The 17440-nt window shown below is 44.9% G+C and overlaps 2 protein-coding genes across 4 annotated transcripts; both read left to right on the top strand.

Moving 5' to 3' along the window:
* The first annotated feature begins 782 nt into the window (after positions 1-782).
* Positions 783-7856, top strand: LOC310821264 (pre-mRNA-processing factor 19). Its single transcript, XM_083693237.1, has 16 exons — positions 783-953; positions 1258-1407; positions 1748-1824; positions 2097-2238; positions 2423-2493; positions 2643-2708; positions 3244-3285; positions 3454-3528; positions 4094-4169; positions 4959-5068; positions 5429-5584; positions 5719-5788; positions 6035-6208; positions 6362-6444; positions 6581-6686; positions 6931-7856. The coding sequence occupies exons 1-16, from the start codon at positions 935-937 to the stop codon at positions 7026-7028; spliced, it is 1515 nt and encodes a 504-aa protein (XP_083549363.1). The 5' UTR covers positions 783-934; the 3' UTR covers positions 7029-7856.
* Positions 7857-8023: 167 nt separating this feature from the next.
* tcirg1a (T cell immune regulator 1, ATPase H+ transporting V0 subunit a3a) lies at positions 8024-17413 on the top strand. Of its 3 annotated transcripts, XM_083693235.1 has the most exons (21): positions 8024-8257; positions 9449-9571; positions 9710-9788; positions 10082-10230; positions 10343-10438; positions 10784-10854; positions 10970-11096; positions 11193-11275; positions 11432-11525; positions 11758-11970; positions 12209-12359; positions 12549-12688; positions 13030-13187; positions 13444-13534; positions 13726-13844; positions 14038-14251; positions 15070-15183; positions 15489-15578; positions 15699-15819; positions 16299-16470; positions 16997-17413. In XM_083693235.1, exons 2-21 carry the CDS (start codon positions 9455-9457, stop codon positions 17079-17081), a joined length of 2484 nt encoding a protein of 827 aa, XP_083549361.1. In that variant the 5' UTR covers positions 8024-8257; positions 9449-9454; the 3' UTR covers positions 17082-17413. The 3 variants fall into 3 exon arrangements, 2 of the variants coding, with proteins under 2 accessions (XP_083549361.1, XP_083549362.1); XR_014554858.1 differs by lacking the exon at positions 16997-17413 and having other exon boundaries at positions 15070-15202; positions 16299-16309; XM_083693236.1 differs by lacking the exon at positions 16299-16470 and having other exon boundaries at positions 16997-17086.
* Positions 17414-17440: the final 27 nt, after the last annotated feature.

Genomic DNA, 17440 nt, shown 5'->3' with positions numbered 1-17440 from the left:
GCTTTTATGTAGCTCATTTATACAGGAACGTCACTGGTCTTACTGGTGTTACCAGGAAGAGGAGCAACACCAGTGACTGTAACACCAGTGACTGTAACACCAGTGACGATTTGGAGAAAAAAACTAAAATTTTTACAAAATGGCTGCCATGTATCAGACCACATGTCTTCACCCCCGCGGCGATGTTTACCATTTCAATTTTCTATTTAATGTATGTAATGTTAATGTAAATGTAAATGAGATTTAATTCATGAAAAAAATCAAATCAAAAGTATATGGCTCCACTTCCATGTATGATCAAAGTGACAAGACAATTCCTTGAACTCAATTTTAAATAAATTGCTCAAATTAAACATTGAACATTAGATTAATAAACTTTGTTTTGTCATTTCAAGGACGGTCTTTATTTATTGAACATATATAACTAATGTGATTATGAGGTCAACTTAAAGGATTTTGGTGTCTGCAAATGTAAGTGAGAGCACTTACTTACGTTTTTGTAAGAATGACCCGTCTATGTCTCTTGGCCATGTTATTATGTCTATTTACTTGTGTTGCTGTGCAGTCTGAAACAAGATTAACTCCATTGGTTTAAAACAATATGACACCTGTACTAATGTGTCATTGTCATAGCAAACCATGTGTTATCTGTAATAATTATACGATGAATGATTAATTTTCAATAAATGTAATTCGGGAGGCGGTGTTTGGAGGACCCATGTTATCCCAAAATGCAATAGTTAGAGCGGCATCCATCCACGCAGCCGCGGGGCAACGTGCGTGCATACACGGAAAGACATTTCAAGCGTCAAAATTTTATTTAGCCGGTAACAAATAATAATTTCAAGTTTTTAATAACGATTCGGGAAAAAAACCCATCTTATCGAAGTTCTGATTCGGTGGTATTGGAGGACCAACCGAGGATTTACTGAAAATGTCCCTGGTTTGTGCAAGTAAGTGCGAATGAATGGAGTTGCCCCTTTAGTTCCGTGGAAGTAGATACCGCAAAAGTGCTTGTATGGCTAGCTGGCAATATTTCCAGAGGAGCATGATTTAATGTTGGAGACTTTATTGAATGCATTAAGGGTGACAACCGTTGCAAAGCTACAGGATCAACTTGTCATCACATCTTGCATGTAACGTTAACGGTAGCTGCCAGCTACTAGCTAGCTAGCACTGTACAGTCCCGAATGAATTGAGTCCCTAGCGCGAGCTTGCTAACATTGACTTCTCTCCCCCATCCGTCCTCCACCCCAGTCTCCAATGAGGTCCCGGAGCACCCGTGCGTGTCTCCGGTGTCCAACCAGGTATTCGAGCGGCGACTGATTGAGAAGTACATCGCCGAGAACGGAGCGGATCCTATGAATGGCCAACCGCTGTCTGAGGAGCAACTCATTGACATCAAAGGTGAGACACGGAGAGGGTGACATGATCGCTCTGTCTGATCCTTAGCAACAGGAATCAAGAACAACGACTCATTGTATGGGTCATCAATTCTCTCATTCATGTCCCTAAAAGGGGAGTTGATTTCAGACTACAGGCTTTCTTATGTGCTGTAGCGGTGCCCAGTATGATCGACAGTGCTTTACATAACCATGTCAACAACACTGATGACCAAGATGTCACTATTTGAGTAGCTCGCTTTGATGGGGTCAAATAAACCAGAGTTGCATACATATAGATCACTATGTGATGGCACTGAAATGGACAATGCGTTTGATCATTAACCCCCTGTCCTCTATCTCAGTCTCTCACCCCATCAGACCCAAGGCTCCCTCTGCCACCAGCATCCCTGCCATCCTCAAATCCCTGCAGGACGAGTGGGTGAGTCTCAGTCTACAGTCTACTTCTCAGACGCACGCATGCACACTTGAATACTTTATTTGGGTTCACACTAAAGCATTATATCAAAGAACCCAAAATACAACAATGGTCATACAGATAATAATGGACACAAGTAGCATTGTCTTCGCCACACAGCTAAGCTTCCCACAACAGCTGACAGAGCAATATCTTGCAAGCTACCAACACACACACACACACACACACACACACCTTTCTCCCTGGCTAAAACACACTTCCCCATGCTCTCGTAGGACGCAGTGATGTTGCACAGCTTTACTCTGAGGCAGCAGCTGCAGACAACTCGCCAGGAGCTCTCCCATGCCCTGTACCAGCATGACGCAGCCTGCAGAGTCATCGCCCGTCTCACCAAGGAGGTCACCGCCGCCAGAGAGGGTAAGACCTGCTACAACACACACCGCACGTTAATTCACTCACTCACGTACAGACTTTCTTGTTCTTTCTTTCTGTCTCACGCACACGCACATTCACTTGAAACCGTCCTTGTTGCTCAGGGACTCTCGCTCGTCATTTCTTGATTCTAATCCGCCATGTTTGACCCTTCTCTCTCTCCCTGTAGCTCTGGCCACTCTGAAGCCACAGGCGGGACTTGTGGTGCCCCAGGCAGTCGCTTCACAGCCCTCTGTTGCGGTCAGTGATGGGTTCAAAGCCCTGTTGTCAATCAATACATTGCGACGTCAATGAGAATAACAAGCTAACTTCCATAAACACGAGGTGCGTTGTTGTCTCTTTGATTGAGTTACGCTGCAGTAAGTCTGTGTTGATCTTCCCTCTCTTAGGCTGGAGCAGGGGAGCCGATGGAGATCAGCGAGCAGGTGGGGATGACGCCAGAGATCGTCCAGAAGGTAAGGCCATTCACCTCCTCCACACGCACACACACACACACACCTCAGTATGTTACCATAGAGACCAGACTGTCTTGTGTTTCTGACCTAGCTTTGTGTCTTGTGTTTTATTTGATCTGTCGTACCCTTCGCTTCCTTTTGTAAAGAGTTTTTGGGTCTTAGAAAAGCGCAATGTAAATTAGATGTGTTATTGTTATGCTGCCAGATATACTAGCATTCAACCATGGCGGCTCACAGCTTGTGGTTCTAATAATATTAGCTTCATGAAAGAAAACGGGAGGCACTCCAAAAAAGGGTTGAATATTTCTTTTGATTTAATCATAAAGTAACAAAAACGGAAAGCGAGCCAGTGCTCGACGTTTTCAGCTCGTTGCCTTTTTCAGGAGTACATATTATTATACAGTATAAGCCAAAATGGTTGGAGTACCTTTGTGAAATAATAAATGAATGCATTTCCATCATCATGTTATCATTCAATCTTAACACTCTGCATAGAAATCGTATACTCACAACAACACATCTTCCCTTTTCACAGCTGCAAGACAAGGCCACCGTCCTCACCACCGAGAGAAAGAAGGTAACTGTTAGATTACAAAATTATTTTTCATTTGTCATGTTTTTCAGAATATGACCTATTATGTGACTATAATAATATAACCTATAGTATATATGTATATAATATCTATAATGTAACTACTTGCTGTTAGAAGCTCACCTTTGACCTTTTACTGTGTCTTTCTCTCAGAGAGGAAAGACTGTTCCAGAGGAGCTGGTCAGGTCAGAGGACCTCAGCAAGTACAGACAAGTGGCCACTCATGCTGTGAGTTGTGTGTGTGTGTGTGTGTGTGTGTGTGTGTGTGTGCGCATTTGTATATGCAAATATAACACATTCCTAATCAATCTCTGATTGGGATGCTAAATAAAGCATTGTTTGTTTGTTTTATGTGTGGATGCATTAGGGCTGTGACTGTAATCAATGTAAACTGACGGTTACCCAAACTGTCATGCTCGTCACAGCCTTAGGACGTCCAGTAAAGACTTCTCACTTCTGGCCCTAACTATGGATGTGGCTGTTGTTGTTGTCCATCAAGTGAACTGGTTCATCAAGTTCAAAATGTTGTGTGTAAAACTAACCCCATTGTTGTTGATGACTGTGCTCAAAGTAACTGCCCCTCTGGGATGAATAATGTTTTTTCGAATTGAATTGAATTGAAAACGCTCAACCAAAATTGATACCTAACTAGTGTGAATAGCATTTTTTGAATTGAATTGAAAATCCTAAACCAAAAATAATATAAAACTAGTGTTTGTAAAAACCATTGGCCCTGTTGGGGCTGTTTCTAAGCCTGGTGTTCCTAATGTGTGTTCTGTGTCTTCAATTCCAGGGCCTCCACAGTGCCAGTGTCCCTGGAATCTTGTGTCTGGACCTGTGTCCCTCAGACACAAACAAAGTGCTCACTGGTGAGAGGCGCTCACACTTCCCTGTTAACCCTCTCATTCTCTGTTTGCTGCCCATTGTGTACTCTCTCTCACTCACTCACTCACTCACTCACTCACTCACTCACTCACTCACTCACTCACACACAGGGGGAGGTAGAAATTGGAAGACAGGCTCATTGAATGCATGGAATGGAATGAGGAATGGTATCACGTGTGTTTGATACCATTCCTCATTCCATTCCATGCATTACAATGAGCCCGTCTTCCAATTTCTATAACGCCAAATAGCACATTAACATAACATATTGAACAAAGAGAGTGTTTGATTATTTAAGAAATGCATGAAGGAGTGTAAACCTGGTAGTTTCTGCTCAAATTCCCCAAGAAGCCTCAAGGAAGGAAGCAAGCAAGCATCTGAATGGAATTCAGGCCAGTGTGAGGCGTTACAATAAGCAGACTGTGTGTGTGTCAGGGGAGGCAGATGGAGGAAGAAATTGGAAGACGGGCTCATTGTAATGCATGGAATGGAATGAGGAATGGTATCACGTGTGTTTGATACCATTCCTTATTCCATTCCATGCATTACAATGAGCCTGTCTTCCAATTGAATTCCATTCAGATGCTTGCTTGCTTCCTTCCTTGAGGCTTCTTGGGGAATTTGAGCAGAAACTACCAGGTTTACACTCCTTCATGCATTTCTTAAATAATCAAACACTCTCTTTGTTCAATATGTTATGTTAATGTGCTATTTGGCGTTATTCAAAAGCAGATCTTGTGACAATCAACTCTCTCTGTCTCTCCCCTCTAAAGGTGGTGCAGATAAGAACGTGGTGGTGTTTGATAAAAGAGAGGAGCAGATTGTGGCCACCCTGAAGGGACACACCAAGAAGGTCACCTCTGTCATCTACCACCCCTCTCAGGTGAGAGAGAGACACACACACACACACACACACACTGCTTAACCCTTCTTACACTGTGACACTCTGCTGGAACCGTAGTGAATACTGTAAGAGAGATGGACTCCATCCCAACCGCACTGGTGCTTTTATCACTAGCAGGCTTGATCACTGCAACGCTCTCCTTTCTGGTCTACCTAAGAAAGCTATTAATAAGCTACCGATCATTCAGAATGCAGCAGCATGTGTACTAACCAACACCAGGAGGAGAGCACATATCTCACCTGTCCTAAAGTCCCTTCATTGGTTGCCTGTCAGTTTTAAGATAGATAAGATCTTTTTGTCTTCCTCTTTTTCTTTCCTCCCCCCTCTCTCTCTCTCCAGTCGGTCGTGTTCTCTGCCTCCCCAGACAGCACTATCCGTGTGTGGTCCGTTTCCGGGGGCAACTGCGTCCAGGTTGTGCGTGCTCACGAGGCAGGAGTGACTGGCCTCTCCCTCCACGCCACCGGGGACTACCTGCTAAGCTCCTCTGAGGATCAGGTAAAAAAAAAAAAAAAAAAACACACACACACACTCATGTATTCACATGTGTTTTCTCATACCTGTGAATGAAGAATGCCTCCACTAGCAAAGTTATGTAACCAGCCTTTGTTTTCTTTGCCTTGCTCTCTCAGTATTGGGCCTTCTCTGATGTCCAGACGGGTCGTGTGCTCACCAAGGTCACTGATGAGGCTGCAGGATGTGGTGAGTACCTCTCCTTCTTGCCAGATCTGTGTCTTCTTAGGCGTTTTAATAGCCACATACCTCTGAGGAATCAGCTTCCTCACTAACCCTAACGGTAATTCTGTTTTACCCACTGGCTCACAAAAGAGGACCACTTGTAAAACTCGGGACTACAACTAAAGCTGTTTAATTCATTGAGCGTGATACTGAGTGCATGGATACATTTCAAACGGTCTGTAATGAAACCCATTATCCCCCCCCCCCCAGCTCTCACATGTGCCCAGTTCCATCCTGACGGGCTGATTTTCGGGACGGGGACAGCCGACTCCCAGATCAAGATTTGGGACCTGAAGGAACGCACCAACGTGGCCAACTTCCCCGGCCACTCTGGCCCTGTCACCTCTATCGCCTTCTCCGAGAACGGTTACTACCTGGCCACAGGTGAGACTGCTGTTTCAGAAACGTGTGTGTGTGTGTGTGTGAATTGTCCATGTCTTAATCAATATTCTTTGTGTCTGTCCACCTGTATCAGTTTGTAAGTCTGTGTTTGCTCATGCTTGTTACACTCTAATGGCGATGCTATGCTCCCTCTAGGGGCCCAGGATAGTTCTGTGAAGCTGTGGGATCTGAGGAAGCTCAAGAACTTCAAGACCATCACCCTGGACAACAACTATGAGGTGAGAGGGGGATGGACACACACACACACACACACACTTCTCTGCCTCTCCAGACAGTACTTAATCAGAGGAGGAGTTGTATTCACATCAAACAGATGCATTAAACTGAATTCATGATCCAATTTCTCTGTATCAGGTTAAGTCACTGGTGTTTGACCAGAGTGGGACGTACCTGGCTGTCGGGGGTACTGACATCAGAGTATACATCTGTAAGCAGTGGTCCGAGGTCCTCAACTTCACAGGTAAAATAACTCACCTTTATAATGTGCTCTTAAACCTAGATATGTGTCTGGGTGCCAGTCTGTATAGGTCAGTCTGTCTGTTTGGAAAGGCATTAATGTAGCATTGCAGAATGCATGAATTCTCTAGCACTCTCTCTGAAGAGAAATATTATTGACAGTTCTCTCTAGCTATCGAATGGCTCCCTGAGGTTATCAAATCTTGAATTCATGAATTAACATTTGACTTGGAATTATTGTTATGCAGAACACAGCGGAGTTGTGACGGGTGTGGCCTTCGGGGAGCATGCCCAGTTCCTCACCTCCACCGGAATGGACAGGAGCCTGAAGTTCTACAGCCTGTAAAGATAAAAAGGTCAAAAGTCAAACATGCGAGATAAAGGCTGTGATTGGCTGAACTCAAAAGAGCACAGCACAGCGATGACGCATGTATGAGAAGAGTACCTGCAGCAGGGGATCGGAAAAGTGAAATGCCGCCTGATTTAGAGATCATGTTAAAAGCGCAGCACGTCATACAACAACCATTCTACTACATCATGAGCCATGGACTGAACTGCTTGTTGAGCCACGCAAGCATACTGTAGACTTTCAAAGTGTATATATATATATATATATTGTACCTTGTAAGACTGTGTACACACACACACACAGAGAAGGTATTACACACATATGCCACACACACACACACACATACCACAGACATGGAAGGTATTACACACAGATATTTTCAGACTTGATGTTGTAAATAGACCTTTTCTGCCTTTGTGTTTTTGATTCATATCATGACCATAGTGTATTTGTGCGCCTTGTCTCTTGAATTTCATGTTGACTTCATGCCATCTTTCCTCATCCATTCCCTGAAATATCCCTGTACGTTTATTGTATGCTTCATATTAAGTTTCTTTACAGCGTGAATCAATGGTTTTGATTGTATTTGATTTAAAGGCAAATGGAGATATTGATTTGTTTTGTTTTATATTTGAGCTCTGTTCCTTTTCTATTTTTTGTTTTCCATTCTTTCCTATACTCTTCTTACTTATCTGTCCCTTTTATTCCCAATCGTGAAATGCTGTTTTTTCTCAATTACAATGTTCTCCTTATTCATTGTAGATGAAAATGATTTCCGATTTGTTTGTTTTTTGTTACATAATAAAAATGAAAAATCCACCCCTCTATTTGTGATGTTTACTCCATTCTGTTATTTTTACAATGTTATAACGGTTTCACGTGTGTCGCAATGCTGTCATCTAGAGGTTCCTCTGTGTTTGCGGTTACTGTCCGTGTTCCAAATGGGACAGTGACAGATTTGTAAACAGGTTGGGGGACGAAGCTGCCTCCTGACACTGTGTGTGTGACAGTGAACAGAGAAAGGGGAAAGTACAGACATCCAAAAGGTCAAACATTTTAGAAGTTAACTTCGTTAGCGGTTGTCTGTAGTCCCTTTGTTTACATCTGCATAGAGAGCACCATCACGTAGCGGGGACGAATGTGGCGATAGCTTTGCTGGCATGCACCAGTGAAGCAAGCTAGCAGGACACGGCGAGCTAGCTAGCTGGATTGGCACCTAGAAAACGGTAAGATGTTACCCACGTTCAAAGTTTGTTTCACTATTAATGCCATCTTTGAGTGCGTCTAAACCGGATTGAGATCAGAAGCATGTAAACTGTCTTGCTCAGTCATTTGCCAGCTCGCTAGCTGGCTAACGAAATGTTAGCATCGGGACGATTTGGGGCACTTGAGTCGCATCCATACCGGTTGCATCACCAGACAAGTGTATTTATTGTCTGGTGTGAAGATGCTAGTTGGTCATTATAAGGAAGCGTTGCAAAATATACACCAGAGTAGGTGGAAACCGATAAATGCCATGATGGCAATATTTCAGAGAGCGAATTTACCTTACCTTAGTTTTCAGACAAAAAATAACAACAGTCATGGTCATTTAGTCAGAAAGCTTAATAACAAGGTTGAGTGTTTTGAAATGAGTTGACAGCATCTTGTCACAGATAAGCCACAATGAAATCACACTGATTCAGTCTAGTCGGTTAGACTGGTTAAAAAAAAATTAATCCAGACTACAGTGCCACTGGTGAAACCATTTATTCCAATTTTAATTAGTATAGCTTGCAGCTTCTTCAAATATTATTTTCCATGGCAGGATAGGGGTATACAAGTTTTCTAGAATCAAGAATGTCAATGTAATCTGATTCCACATTGAAGGGGCACCACGGCCACAGTGGGGACAGTGTTTTGGGAGGCCCCCCCAGGCCTCAGCTGACTTTGATTTAGGTCTGGGTGACTCGTCTCTATCAGTCTCTCATTGCCGTCTCCATCACATAGGCCAGTGTTGTTCTGTTCCCCTCATCTCCAAACTCAATTAGGGTGCCACCCGCCTTGAGTCACATGAGAAATTAGGTTTCATGTGTTTACGCCTCCAGACTGGTTCTATCTATCTATTTTCTCCATCTTTATTTTTAAGGGCTTTACACACAACAGGGCCGACCCAAACTATACTGTGCTAGCTCTGATATTATTTTCCTTTCACGTGGTCCTCTTCAGCACCGTTTCAGCATCTACGGTGGATGCATAACCAGGCCAGCCCAGTACAGCTCAGCTTATCTCAGCTCAGCTCCGTTTGGCTCTGTAGTGTGATTGAGGGTTTGGTACCTACTGTTAGTCCTCTGCTTTGCAACGTTTCTACCAGCTTTACACTAGTAATTTAGAGCGCTTTGTACTTGTATAAGCCATTGTGACACTCTTCTGCTCAGGTCAACATGGGCGCACTCTTTCGGAGCGAGGAGGTGTGTCTCGTGCAGCTCTTCCTCCAATCTGGGTCTGCTTATAACTGTGTCAGTGAGCTTGGAGAGCTGGGATTGGTCGAATTCAGAGATGTAAGTTCCTCCAAGCTGTGTTGTTTTGACTAGTCAACTAGTGATTTCCTCCCACATACACACTGATGCATGAATCACGATGTACAAATCAAAAGAGTGCTCAGAGTAACAACACTTACCGTTCTCTCTCTCTCTTAGTTGAACCCAAATGTCAACGCTTTCCAGAGGAAGTTTGTCAATGAGGTCAGACGCTGTGAAGAGATGGAGAAGACTTTCTGTGAGTTTTAAACCCATCGGTACAAAACCTTCAACCAGAGGAATCCTCTATGCATTATTTATTCACAAATCTTTGTTTATCCCCGTCATCTCTCTCTCATCCTTCCGTCCGCTCTCCTCTCCCTCTCTTTATTCCTCTTCTTTTCTCCCTCTCCTCTCTCCCATAACCATCCCTCCATCCACCCGCTTCTCCCCCTCATTTCTCCATATCCTTCTTGTCCCTATATTCTCTCATCCACTCTCCTCTCCCCCTCTCCTCTCTTTCTTCACCATACTCCCTCCCTCCCTCCTCAGCATTCCTGGAGCAGGAGATTGGTCGGTCCCTGTCGCCCCCGCTGACCGGTCCCCTCCCCACCCCCAGCCCCGTCCCCTCCGCCCCTCAGCCCAGAGAGCTGCTGGCCATCGAGGAGGAGAGCGAGAGACTGGCCAGGGAGCTCCGAGAGGTGAGAGTGAAGGGATAGAGGATGATGATGGACGCTGTGTGTGTTACAATTGACCAGCAGCATTTGGGGCCCTTTTGCACTTGTCATCATTCGGACACCTGTGATTCTCCAGGTGTCCAGGAACAGAGACAGCCTTAGAGACCAGCTGACCCAGCTCAGCCAATACAGAGGGGTTCTGATCCAGACCCACGCCCTCACTGTCTCACAGGTAGGAGGAACTACAGCTCCCAGGATGCTCTCTGCTGTTCTACTGTTATCCATTACATATGCTCCTGGCACACCTTCTGGAGGCTTACTTTTCTCCAAGTCCTATAGACGGACGGGGAGGGTCATGCACACAGGAAATTCGCTTATGGTTATTCATCTTCAAATCTGGTTGCACATTATTGTCAACATCTCCCACAGGCACAGTCACTAACTTCTAGAGGCTTGCCGTTGTCACCCACTGGTACGGACGGCTCAAGACTTATCCATGTATCAGCTAGGTGTCTGAAAAGCTTAGTTTAGATTTCCCTGTATCACTTTTAGAATGATATCCCTCCCTGTATCCTAGGCCCCTCCTCCTCCTCTGTCCACACTGGAGACCTCTGCCTTATTGGACAACCGACAGGATATTCGACTGAGGTGAGACAATGGCATCAATATATCAATCTTTCTGATTGTCAATCAATCTTGGATCAATGACTCTCTTAATGGATCTCTCTATAACATTAATGGAATCCTACCTCTCCCTTTCCAGTTTCGTGGCGGGTGTGGTCCACCCGTGGAAAGTTCCATCTTTTGAGCGGCTGCTATGGCGAGCGTGTCGAGGTTACATCATCGTTGACTTCAGGGAGATGGAGGAAAGACTGGAGCTTCCTGAAACGGTATGGAAAGAGAGAGGGAGGGAGGGAGGGAGGGGGATGGATGTTACTCAGTTTTTCTGAATCCTGGAACACCTCCTCCTTGTCCACCAATCATAGGGCGAGATGGTCCCATGGACAGTCTTCCTCATCTCTTTCTGGGGCGAGCAGATTGGACAGAAAGTGAAGAAGATCTGTGATTGGTTAGTGAGAGCAAACCCAAACTCATCTGTTTCAATCTTACTTAATCTTCGGGGATGCCGAACACATTGTCCACATTATCATTGTATAACATTGTATAACAATAACGAATACATTGTACTTTTATTGTTATTTTTTTCTCTCCCTCCCTCTCTCAGCTTCCATACCCACACCTTTGCGTATCCAGAGGGCACTGAGGAGAGAGAGGAGATCCTGCATGGGCTACAGGGCAGGATAGTGGACATCAAAACGGTGAGAGAGAGACATGGATCATATTATAACAATACAGACTACCCAAAATACATCACTCTATTGTCACTTTGTTGATTTGTTCACTCCAAAAATCAAAGTTTGCCGGACATTGTCAGGACTCAAAAGTAGTCTTTGTATCGAGATGCTTCCATATATCAAGATCAATATATAATCATTAATTATATGCGCCATCTACTGAAACTGAAACCGCTCTCCTCCCGGTGTGACCCAGGTCCTGTCCCAGACAGAGCGGTACCTGCAGCAGCTGCTGGCCCGGTCGGTGGCGGTGCTGCCCCAGTGGAGGGTCCGGGTCCAGAAGTGCAAGGCGGTCCAGACGGTCCTAAACCTCTGCAGCCCCTCCGTCACGGACAAGTGCCTGATTGCAGAGGCCTGGTGCCCCGTCAGGAAACTACTGCTGCTGCAGAGCACTCTGATAGAGGGAACGGTGAGAGAGGGAGAGAGAGAGAGAGAGAGAGGGAGGGAGAGAGCGCAAGTGATGATGATCAATGGAGGTGGATATGGGTTGTAAATGAAACAGGTTCTCGGTATCAGTTATACGTCTGTGATTAGACTAGATATCCTAGGTAATTGTCATCATTATTATTTTAGTTATTTTTCCTTCAAGATGGGTTATTTTCAATAACATCACGTCACTTTGATCTCTGTCTTCCTCCGTCTCTCAGAGGAAGAGTGGCAGCGCGGTGGACTCGTTCTACAACCGCCTGCCGGCCCCCACTGCCCCCCCGACGCTGTTCCACACCAACTCCTTCACTGCTGGCTTCCAGAGCATCGTAGACGCATACGGGGTGGCCAGCTACAGAGAGGTCAACCCAGGTATCTCTCTCTCTCTCACTCACTCTCACACACGCAATGTGATATGAATGTCACAGACTAGAGATAGGATTATATACACACACACACACACAAGCAAATTCGACAGACGTTATCTGCCACCTCTGTGTGAATCCTAACTCTTTGCATGCGACTGTGTTTTCTATTTTTGTCCCTCCCGTCTGTCCGTAGCGGTGTACACCATTATCACCTTTCCCTTCCTGTTTGCGGTGATGTTCGGGGACGTGGGCCACGGCCTCCTCATGACTATGGCTGCCCTCTGGATGGTGCTGCAGGAGAAAGACCCCAAACTCCAGGCCAACACCAACGAGGTAACAGTTGGTCAAGTCAAGTCAAATGTCGCCCTTTCTCAGCAAGAGCTGCAGCTCACTCAACAGTAATATATACAGATATCGTACAGAGGACACCTTGCAACAGCCCAGAGAGAGCACCCCCAAAACATACCACACTGTCTGTACCCCTCTTCCCTGAGAAATGTTTAGAACAGATGATGCTGCTTCTCTTCGCTACCCTTAACCTTTTCCAATTTGTGTAAGATATTGTTTGAACACATTCTTTCCCTCCCTCCATATCTTGCCCCCTCTCTCTTGTTCTCCATCTCTTGCCCTCTTTATTTGAACTCTCCCTCCCTCCATCTCTCTCTCTGTATCAGATCTGGAGGATGCTGTTTGGTGGGCGGTATCTGATCCTGCTGATGGGCCTGTTCTCCATCTATACCGGAGCTGTGTATAACGAGTGTTTCAGCAAAGGCCTCAGCCCCTTCCCTTCAGGCTGGCACCTACAGCCCATGATACAGCACTATAACTGGAGGTACACACAAACAACAATCCTCGGCAACCCTGGCCATGCATACCCAGCCACCTCCTCAACACGCACGCATGCGCACACACACACACACACACACACACACAGCTATGGAGTCAAACCAAACTTGCAGCTAATGATAAGAACTACAACTGGATGTAGGCTACCCAGAAACGCTCACTCACACCCCGTCACTATGAATTCACGTCCTCTCTTTAACACACACACCGCACTCACCTTTTTCTTTTTCATTTCCTCTTAGTGATGAGACACTGCGAGACAACCAGTACCTGACTCTGGACCCAAACGTGACCGGGGTGTTCACAGGCCCGTATCCCTTTGGCATCGACCCGGTACTGATATTTTTTCTTTCCTCTCCTCCCTTCGTTTGATCTCTGGAAACACTTGACACAGTGTAAAATGTGTCAACAGATTCTGAAATGTTTTAACATTTAGGATTATGTTTTTTTTTTTTTTTTTCATTTCAATTTGTGATTTTTAAATTTTTAGTTCCAACACGTTTCTTGTAATCCTTAACCTTTAGATCTGGCGGCTGGCCAATAACCACCTGACGTTCTTGAACTCCTACAAGATGAAGATGTCTGTCATCATCGGGGTCATCCACATGACCTTTGGAGTCTGCTTGTCCTTCTTCAACTACATGTCAGTATTCGCACCCCCTTACCCTGCTTGACTGGAATGGAAGGATTACATTGCTTTCATGTGACTCCTAAACTCTCTTCAGTGTCCTTAAACTTCTCTCTTTCTCCCCCCCATTGATGTGTTAAGTAATTGTTCCATTACTCTTGTCTCTCTCTCTCTCTCATATGGAGTAATATTCTACCTCTCTCTGCAGCCAGTCCGGCCAGCTGAGCAGTGTGTTCCTAGTGCTGATACCCGAACTGGTCTTCATGCTGTGTCTGTTCGGCTACCTGGTCTTCATGGTGGTCTTCAAGTGGATCGCCTTCGGCCCCCACGAGTCGGACGGAGCCCCCAGCATCCTCATTCACTTCATAGACATGTTCCTATTCGCAGATAACGGCGACAACCCGCCCCTCTTCCCGGGACAGGTGAGTCGTTACACCTGTCCACCTAGCTAGCTTTTTATTTATGTATTTATTTATTAAAATGTTTAAATGTCAGAGCTCATGTCAGTTTACAAAACCGAATGTTAAAGTGAACTTTCCCGTCGCTGACTCCCGCGATAGGAACACTGACGTGCGTCGCTCCACAGAAGTGCTAGCTAGCTAGCTGTACAGCCAGAGCGAACTCGCTGTGACTCACGAGTTGTCCTCTGAACAAAAGCGCTTTCCCTCATAAAACCACCACTCTCATTTCTTTTTTTACTTCTTCAAGTTGAAGTTTAAACCACCGTTGTAAGTCAGTCGACACTGGTTCCAACAGAGAAGTCATCGAATTGTGACGAGTCTCTGTCGTGCTTTCGCCTGGTCGTGTTTGATCGCCTGTTCCTTGATGATGCTGGCGAGGACACTGATAATGTCATACAATCCAAAAACTCACCTCACTGACACTTCTTTCATATTCAGTATTTTAAAAAGGTCATATTATAAATCAAGAAGAAATGAAAAGTTTCGTTGCAAATCGCTATATCGTATATATAGTTTTTTTTTTTTTTTTAAAGTATACTTTCTCTTCTATAAAATGATTGCTGTCATAACATAAAAACCCTTTATGATAAATTGTTATGTTCAGTTATGTGCTTACATGATGATCATACTGTTGAAGTTGTAATCAGTCTTGATTATTTCAATGTGTATTGTGTGTTTGCAAATTGATATATAGCGTTTTGGAATTTTTCAAATAGTTATCTAAAGTTCAAGGTTTATTTTGTGTCTCATGTCCTCTCTCTCTCTCTCTCTCTCTCCAGATGATTGTGCAGAGGGTGCTGGTTGTTATGGCTCTGGGCTCAGTGCCTGTTCTGTTACTGGGGAAACCACTCTACCTCTACTACCTTCATAAGAGAAGGGCCAACAGCAGAGCAGTAAGAAGTGTGTGTGTGTGTAGGTCCCGTGCTCTACTGAAAACAAATTCCACTAAACTGGTTGTGTGGCAATAAAAGCATATTGTATTGTATGTATGTGTGTGTGTGTGTGTGTGTGTGTTAAACAAAGATGGAAAGAAAGCAATTGAAAGTGAGTATTTACAGAGTGCGTCAGACTGAGATGGAATTACCGATGTGAAGTTTAGAACATGTGTGTGGGAGTCTGTTTAAGTGAGTCATTTTGGCTCAACCCTCAATTGCTCCCACATGTGCACCCGCTTGTGTTTTTCCTTTTACTCTCTCAGGGAGAAGCGCGCCCCCTGGTGTCAGACACCAGCACCATCAACGCTCTGCAGGGGGACCTGGAGGATGGAGGGTCCAGAGAGGAGGAAATGGTGAGAGAAAGGAAGGAAGAGAGGGGGAGGGGGGAGAGGAGGGTCCGGAGAAGAGGGTAGGGTAGGAAGGAATCTCTTTTGTTTGTGTTGTAGTTGTTTTAACCATGTCCTTCCCTGCAGGAGTTTGATACAGCAGACGTCTTTATGCACCAGGCCATTCACACCATAGAGTACTGCCTGGGCTGCATCTCCAACACAGCCTCCTACCTCCGCCTGTGGGCCCTCAGCCTCGCCCATGCACGTGAGTTTCACTCTCTCTCTCTCACACACACACACACACTATAATTTTGGAGCTGATTTATATATGTAGGCAAGTCGACAGTATGATCTATTATATGGTGTGTTTTACGCATGCTTTTTGGTATATTTAGTATGGCTGCCTCATCCTCTACCCCTTTCCCGAAGTGTGCACTTCCCCTCTTGGATTTAAAAAGAATGCACTGGTGTAAGCAGTATGGTGGGATCTCTCTCAGGCAGGGGAGGTAGAAATTGGAGGAGGGGCTCATTGTAATGCATGGGACGGAACGTGGAATGGTGTGTTTGATACCATTTCTCATTCCATCCCATGCATTACAATGAGCCCCTCCTCCGATTTCTACATCCATGCTTGCACCAATCCAATGCTTTTAAATGCATGAGGGGGAAGGAAGTGAACGAGTACACACTTCTGGATGAAGGGTTGAGAATCAGAACGCAACCTTTGTGTCTTTGGGGTTTTAGAGCTGTCCGAGGTGCTGTGGGTGATGGTGATGCGCATCTCTCTGTCCTGGCAAGGCTACGTGGGATCTGTAGTTTTAGCGGTCATCTTCTCCTGCTTCGCTACACTAACGGTCTCCATCCTCCTGGTGATGGAGGGTCTGTCTGCCTTCCTGCACGCGCTCAGACTGCACTGGTGAGACATTAAAACAGTGGCCAAACCTAAAAAGTCTTTCTTTTCTCGCATTCTTTGTGTCCGCACCTCCTTGTCAAAACTCATTGGAGGAGAAGGTCTGAGGCTCCTCTCCTCAGGACACAGGTAAGGGCCGCATTCCAATACAGAATGTTGCTCCCTCCCATACACCCTCGTTCACTGATCTGAGAGGGTTTACAACCTGAATTAAAGCATAACAGTAAAATTCAACATGACAGCAGAGAAAGATAGAAAACTTGCAGGGGAAGGTTATTTCTTTGCAGGCAGTATATTGTTTAAAAAAAGAAAATGTGGCTGGTAAAAGTATCTGAGTGGTTGGTGAATTTTCTCCACCTCAGCTGGTGTACAAGTACATTTTAAGCCCTTCTCCTCCAATGGGTTCTGAGAAAGAATCGAGGGAAGACTTTTGAGATTCAACCACGGAACCCGCCAACTCTTAACCTCCCAGTCACACAATCTCTACAACCACCCCTTACTCTGCCCCTAACTTTTCTCTCTTTCTTTCCAGGGTGGAGTTCCAGAATAAGTTTTACAGTGGAACGGGATACAAGCTCAACCCTTTCTCCTTTGCTTCTGTTATGAATCCACTTTAGACCGCTTTCAACATAGAAAATACCTAAACACTACTATCAGTGTGTATAAAGTTGTTTTATACTTCATTTTCAACTTGAATTTTTAATTTTGCATAGCCTTTGTAAAAGGACAGGAGTTTGGTTACGTTGTTTTGCTCAGGAAACAGTTTTGACTTGCAGTTGCTTGTGAATGATGAGCCTACAACAGATGCCCAGAGAGGGCACTATGTTTCCCAGGGAACACTGGGGCAGCATCTTGCACTTGAGAGCTCTCTCTCCATGTCATGACCACTAATGAATGCCATTAAAGACTTTTTTTTTTTAATACCAAAAACAGTATTGTGTCATCCTGTACCATGACAAGTTTAAACATTTTACCT

Source organism: Argentina silus (assembly GCF_951799395.1).
Source record: "Argentina silus genome assembly, chromosome: 21".
In the NCBI taxonomy this organism is placed as follows: Eukaryota; Metazoa; Chordata; class Actinopteri; order Argentiniformes; family Argentinidae; genus Argentina; species Argentina silus.
The sequence above is the reverse complement of the archived record's forward strand: the minus strand, read 5'-3'. Positions and strand labels throughout refer to the sequence as shown.

Excerpts from the sequence above, each read along its gene's own strand:
- LOC310821264 (XM_083693237.1), top strand. Across the intron at positions 6,445-6,580 it reads CCCTGGACAACAACTATGAG|GTTAAGTCACTGGTGTTTGA; the intron begins GTGAGAGGGGGA and ends TCTCTGTATCAG. Across the intron at positions 6,687-6,930 it reads CGAGGTCCTCAACTTCACAG|AACACAGCGGAGTTGTGACG; the intron begins GTAAAATAACTC and ends ATTGTTATGCAG.
- tcirg1a (XM_083693235.1), top strand. The coding sequence starts at position 9,455 with ATGGGCGCACTCTTTCGGAGCGAGGAGGTGTGTCTCGTGCAGCTCTTC. Across the intron at positions 10,439-10,783 it reads ACGCCCTCACTGTCTCACAG|GCCCCTCCTCCTCCTCTGTC; the intron begins GTAGGAGGAACT and ends CCTGTATCCTAG. Across the intron at positions 11,276-11,431 it reads GTGAAGAAGATCTGTGATTG|CTTCCATACCCACACCTTTG; the intron begins GTTAGTGAGAGC and ends TCCCTCTCTCAG.